Source organism: Triticum dicoccoides, chromosome 4A (genome assembly GCF_002162155.2).
Source record: "Triticum dicoccoides isolate Atlit2015 ecotype Zavitan chromosome 4A, WEW_v2.0, whole genome shotgun sequence".
Lineage (NCBI taxonomy): Eukaryota > Viridiplantae > Streptophyta > Magnoliopsida > Poales > Poaceae > Triticum > Triticum dicoccoides.
Window position 1 is genome coordinate 144,035,088 of NC_041386.1, and position 6,066 is coordinate 144,041,153.

A 6,066-nucleotide genomic window follows, 5' to 3' on the forward strand; every position below is an offset into this window, starting at 1 on the left:
GTTGTACCGTCACCGGCGCCAGGCGCCAAATAGGGTTTGGGACTTCCCTGTTTAGATTACAGTTCTTTATTTGCTCAAAAAGAACAGCTGAGGGAACTAGGTTTGAAAAAAAACAGCTCAAGGAAGTAAGCCTGTAATTCTTTGCTGATATGGGCATAGCTGGCAGCGGCAGCTCTATAAATTAACATGACGATATTTGGATGCTTCAGCGCTCAAGGCCAGGAACGGGCACTTCAACAAAAAGGAAGAAAGCGATCTACCATATGTCAATATTCGTAGTATGCTTTCTGTTATCCTCACCTTGCAGTCGGAACGAGATCCTCTGACTCAAGGGAAGTTAGTATATATGTGAGCAGCGTCATCTCTCTGACTTGCCTTCTCTATTTTAAACATGAAGGCCATTGTACCTACCTAACTTGCCTCCTAAATGTCAGAGGATCCACAGTCATCAGAACACAGCGGGAAACAATTGTACATCATTTGGATTATGAGATCAATCAATCTCCAGTCAAGAGTTTTATCTTACCGCCAGACAAGTTGCGCCGTTGTCTCCCTGCTGATCAGATTTAGTAGTGAAATTACATGACAAGCGCAACAAAAACCAACCCAGAATGCAGTAGTAGCTTCGATAAGGATAGCATCAAACATTAGTCAGTTCGGTTCCATACAAGGTACATTTCAGAGCAGCAACGAGGAGCTTTGCCGTCGCTTCCTGAAACAGTTTTAAGCTAGTCATTTCACTTCACAGGCTAAGGTACACAGAAAAACCTAGTGCTGAATTTCTGGGAGCCATCTTCTCAGAGCAAATGGAAATTTCATCAGCGCTCCTGATAGACAACAAGCTTGTTAGTGGCCCAATTTGTTCAGTTCAGGCCAGAACACAGTTAGTTTCACCCAAATAATTCTTCGATCCAGTGACAAACAGTTTATTCTCTCCTCTCTTCACATAGAGCAGAAAAACTGAACCAGAATACTAGTTCTCATGGACGAGCACCAGTCAGTGCTACTGGTACTTTCAAGTGCATGCAGTCGAGCGATTAGATCTTTTACCTTCCATTGCATCCTTCTTTTTTCTACAACCGGAACAAAGATAAGGACAGCTCGATGGTGTTGACGGGGCAGAGCAGTAACCTCCCCCATTATCTGTTATTAAATCTTCGAATGGCACTTGGTCCACTTGACAGATCGCACAGCGAAATGGGGGCAAATTTGCTTTTGACAGGGAATTCCTACCCAACCTGCAAAAGCCAGGGGACAAGATGTTACTATGCTGTCAAAAGGCTTAAAATGAACACGGTGAAGTAGAATACCAGATGGCATTCCTCAAACAAACAAAATGTCAATCAGCAATATATCTCAACAGCCAAGTGGACAAACTGATAAGAGAAGCATGTAATGACTGAGGCCATTAATTTATTATACAGCAGATTGTATATGGCTAGATGCTGCGGTGGAGGTTGATTCCTCTTCCCAGATCTGGTCGGGGCCTGGTAGCGGCCGGCAGCATCCCGGTCCGATGCGCATCGGGCGTGCGGCAGCAGGACTCGGCGGCCAGCGAGGGTTGGATCCCGGGGCGGCGGCCCCGGACGTCGGAGGACTGTGTCGGCGGCTGTGGACTCGCGACGGGCGGCGGCCGCGGTGGTGGACGATCCGTGCACAAGACGCTTGATGGAGGCCATTGGAACAGATCTGGGTGAAGACCTGCTCGCGGTTGCTGCCGAGGCCGGCGATGGCGGCACTATTTGGTGTCGTTCCCTTGTTGAAGGCATCGCTGTTGAGAAGTTCCAAGCCACTATCTGCTACCTCCGGGGGAAACCCTAGATCAGTAGATCGGATGACGGCGGCATTATTGTGTCGTTTACCTCTTGGGGCGTCATTCTTGGAGGTGTACACGGGCTCGAGGGACCAGTGGACGGAATAATTGGTGGAGCGGTGATTCATCCTGCACATTAATGGTGACGATTCTCGGCGGCGTGGCGCAGTGGAGACTCGGCGCCCGATGTGTGGCGTGGGACTCGCGCAGGAGGGTGACGTTATCAGGCGTCGTGGTGGCGTCGATGGCAGAGAGACCGGGCAAGGTGGTGTAGCAGTACAGCACTGAAGATGGACTGGAGGCAGGTGGATGCGGCGGCCTCATACCCGGCAGGCGTCCTGGTTGAGAAGTGCGCCGGACTGGTAGGTGCCCCATACCCGGCAGGCGTCCTGGTTGGGACCTCAGGTCTTAGATGTTTAGGTTTGGCTGCGATGTATGTTTGGTATTAGGCCCAGACTATCAGCGCCCCTTCATCAATTGGATAGGAGTAGCGACAGTTGTTGCTTAGATGGTGGCTTTAGTCTTACTGTTGTATGACTTTGTAAGGTCTTGTGAGAATAACTAATAAAGTGGCCGTATGCATCGCCCAGATGCAGAGGCCGGGGGTCCTCCTCCTTTTCTAAAAAAAAGCAGATTGTATATGGAAGAGCCAAAGTGAGATGCTCCTAGCGGCAGATGAAGTTTGCTCATTCCAGTGCTAACCATTCTTGAAAACCTGATCTTCTACTGACAATGAGAAACGTAGGGTCCGTATTCAGGCGCTGTAGCGGCATACAAGATAAGAATCCTATCTTTCCAGACCACCTACTAGTCTAAAGAAGTACTACTGCAAGAGAAATGCAAACTAACAAAGGTGATATTCTAACATTACCTATGTTCCGTTACTAGAAGAAGCACAACAACTCAATAAATGACTACACAAATAGAAGTCATCTCAAAATCCTCGTTGTCCATCTCCAGTCAGAATGTGACGAGCAAAATATTTTTCGTGTATTACTTGGCTCTTTTGACCTTGGTCTACATTCTAATTTTCAACTAGACGGCATATGTAAGTAATGTTTAAAGGACGATGCCACCACAAGAGAAATGGACAATGCCACCACAAAGAACAGAAAACAGCCACCATTTTGCGTGAATACATATCTGGCAAGTACACCAGCTATATGCACCTAACCAAGAGAGTGGAAAAATAGGTCCAGTAATTCAACAGCACCAAACATAAAGGCATGTCTGGTACCCAGGACATGGTACATAAGACCAATTCATGGAGAGCTTGTGCAATGTTGCTTTACTACTTTTCATGAAATATTAAATACAGTAGCTACAGATGATTGAACAACTGACGCCCAAAAAAAAAAGACTACCAGTGCTAATCCAGAAACGTTCAGTTAGGGGGTGGATACAACCACTTGTTCTTCACCATCCAAAAGATGTATTGTATATCATCAAACTAAACCAGGGATAAGGAGATAAAAGTGAAGCAAAAGGAAATTATCCAATGACAAACACAAAATTCACATATGACAAATAAATGCACGACTAAAAAACATGTACTTTACTGATATGCATAGTATATAAAACAATATGAAGTGTAAGAGAAAAATAAGAACATGCCTTTCTTCCAACAATGCAGAGCCTTCTTCAAATAATTCCTCCACAAATCCAAATGAAGCAGACTTCTTTTTGTCACCAAGCTTTCCAACAGAGCTATGGGACCTCCTACCAAAAAGAAGAAACCTCAACTTGTTCTGATTTTGCTTTGGAGACGATGGTGGCGGTGTTGAACAATGATCAGATGGGATGATATCAACAACTACACAAGTTGTATCATCTTTCAATCCAGTTGTCTTTAGAGCTTGCTGTACAAGCAAAATTGATCTCAGTTAGATGGTCAAGACAATCAAGCATACTGCAGAAAGTATGGGACAATTTAACAACTGCAGTGAAATGCATACTGACCTTAACAACAAGCTTTGCGGCCAATTCTGCAGGCAAGCCTCTGCACGCCTGCGCTGCAATCTCTGAGGACACTGCATCCCATATTCCATCTGATGCAATTATTAGCCTTCCTCCAGCACTAGAGAGCTATGGCAAACCCAAAACACACATGTCAGTCAAGATACACTAGAATAAGGTACGCTCATGGCATTTGATCAAACTTCCAAAATTCACCTTCACTTGCTTGACATGTGGAATTGGCACGATGAACTCCCCAACATCGGTATCCCCAATTGATCTTGAAAGGCACAGTCCACCTGGCCAGCATCGGAGAGGGCCAACCTATATAAAAATAAACATAACAATTTACCCCCAAAGTTTATATCCAAATATGCAGTTGCATCCCCAAACTGATCCCAGTAGAGCCGTACCTGCTGCCCACCGCAAAGGTTCAGCCGGCTGACCTCCCCTCCACTCGCCGTGACACGCTCCCGCTCCTCTACATTCTCCTCTAGCCTGTGGTCAACGGTTAGCAGAGAGACCACACCACCTTGAGTGTCAAGGATGCACCTGGAGTCTCCGACTGACGCCACAGTCACGGTGAACCCATCGATGACGACCAACGTCGCCGTCGTCCCTGACATTTCCCCTGCACCAATTCCCAGAGTTAACAACATCTTAGTGATGAGATTCGCCGGGGAATATAATGGCATTGCAAGGACCTCTCTCTGAGTCTCACCCTTGCGCTGGAAGTCAATATCTGTCTTGACGAAGCCTGCCACAAGCGCGCGCGGCAGCACCTGCAGCCAGTCCTCGCGGCTGATACCCTGCGGCACGGCGCTCATCACGTCGTCGAGCAAGTGCTCCTTGCTGAACACCGCCGCCGACACGCCATTGTGGCCGTCGAACACCTACAATCAGCAGATCCGAGAAACAAACACGCCCTCACATGGCCGAACCCGAGAGAGAAAAAACAAAAGGGGGCCTGCGAATAAGACAGTGCGCGTACGGCGAAGACGGAAAAGGCCGAGGAAGGGTCGCCGGGGACGCGGAGGCAGTCGGGCTTGACCAGGAAGTAGTCCTCGCCGCGCTTGGCGAAGCCGGAGTGGCCGTACCGCACGAGCGGGCGCTCGGAGCCGCCGCCGCGGAGCTCGCGGCCGATCAGCGTCGCCAGAGGCAGCGCCGGGGGCAGCGTCTCCTCATTGGAGGCGCTCTCCATCACAGCCCCCTGCTGCGGTCCTAGCGAAGAAGCGTCTTCCCAAGAACCCGCTCGAATGGCGCCATTTCTTGCGGGGAAAAGCTCTGGTCGGCGGCCCCGGCGGGGAAGGCTCCGAGCTGGATCTGAGACGACGCGACGGGTCCTCGTATTCCCGGGCCGGCGTCGCAATGCGGGCGGCGGCGAGCTGGGGTTTGGGGAATTCGGTGAAGGGAGTAAAGGCAGAAGGGACAGAGGAAGTCCGCCGACTCTAGAGTGACAAGGTGGAGAGGAGTAGAGTATTATGATTTAGAGAAATAGTGGGAGGTTTGGTTTGGTCCAAATTATTCAAGCTAAAAAAAACTTACTAAAATGAAGAGTACTTGCAAGCTTTTTATAAATAAATAAAGAGTAGTGGGATGGCTAGCCCAGTTGGGCTACCTAGGACTAGTGCTGATTAGCTTAGCTATAGGAGGTCAATGGTGGTTTACAGCTTTAGATTAAGAAACATGTGTCTGCCTGGATTTGCTCCGCTTGTCGTACCGTCGAGTGTGTATGTCTTTTTTCTCTGCGGAACCATGTTGCCGGCTAAACTGGATGTCATGTTGACCATCGATGGTTTTGGTGTGAAGTCATGGACCCATGTGCTATTATTGCAAATCGTCAGATTCTCGCTAAATATACTTCTTCTGTTTTCTGAATAGGGTGCATATACATATTTTGTTGTTCAGGCCATACCGGGCCAAACGGGTCGGCACGGCTCGGCCCGCGGTAAACGTGCCTGGCACGACACGACCCGTGACGGCACGACTAATAGCCAGGCCCGCTAGTTCGTCTGCTATTTGACGCATTGGGCATTTTTAGCCTATTTTTACCTGTTGAGTCATATATAGATGTATAAAAAAACATAATTGGATCGTGTCGTGCCGGCCCGCGTGCTCAGGCTAGCAGCCCAAGCATGGCCCAGGGCATGCCGCGTGCCGGGCCCGGCCCATTTAGCCCGTGCCATGTCTGGCCCATGGCGGGCCGTGCCGGCGTGCTCACGGGTCGGCCTGGTTAGCCCGACCCATTTGGCCAGCTATAGTTTAGGTATGGTCATCAATCTACTATGAGCATGTTT

General features: G+C 48.9%; 1 protein-coding gene across 2 annotated transcripts; it reads right to left on the bottom strand.

Annotated features, from left to right (window-relative positions):
* Positions 1-597: 597 nt before the first annotated feature.
* On the bottom strand, positions 598-5,262 carry LOC119285461 (probable protein phosphatase 2C 33). Of its 2 annotated transcripts, XM_037564740.1 has the most exons (7): positions 4,761-5,259; positions 4,491-4,662; positions 4,183-4,400; positions 3,986-4,093; positions 3,773-3,898; positions 3,428-3,672; positions 598-1,238 (listed from the first exon to the last, which is right to left on the bottom strand). In XM_037564740.1, exons 1-7 carry the CDS (start codon positions 4,968-4,970, stop codon positions 1,016-1,018), a joined length of 1,302 nt encoding a protein of 433 aa, XP_037420637.1. In that variant the 5' UTR covers positions 4,971-5,259; the 3' UTR covers positions 598-1,015. The 2 variants fall into 2 exon arrangements, with proteins under 2 accessions (XP_037420637.1, XP_037420636.1); XM_037564739.1 differs by having other exon boundaries at positions 4,183-4,662; positions 4,761-5,262.
* Between the last annotated feature and the right edge of the window lie 804 nt (positions 5,263-6,066).

Coding starts and splice junctions, on each gene's coding strand:
- LOC119285461 (XM_037564739.1), bottom strand. CDS start 4,970: ATGGAGAGCGCCTCCAATGAGGAGACGCTGCCCCCGGCGCTGCCTCTG. Junction 4,663..4,760: donor CGGCCTTTTCCGTCTTCGCC/GTACGCGCACTG, acceptor TGCTGATTGTAG/GTGTTCGACGGCCACAATGG. Junction 3,899..3,985: donor CACATGTCAAGCAAGTGAAG/GTGAATTTTGGA, acceptor GGTTTGCCATAG/CTCTCTAGTGCTGGAGGAAG.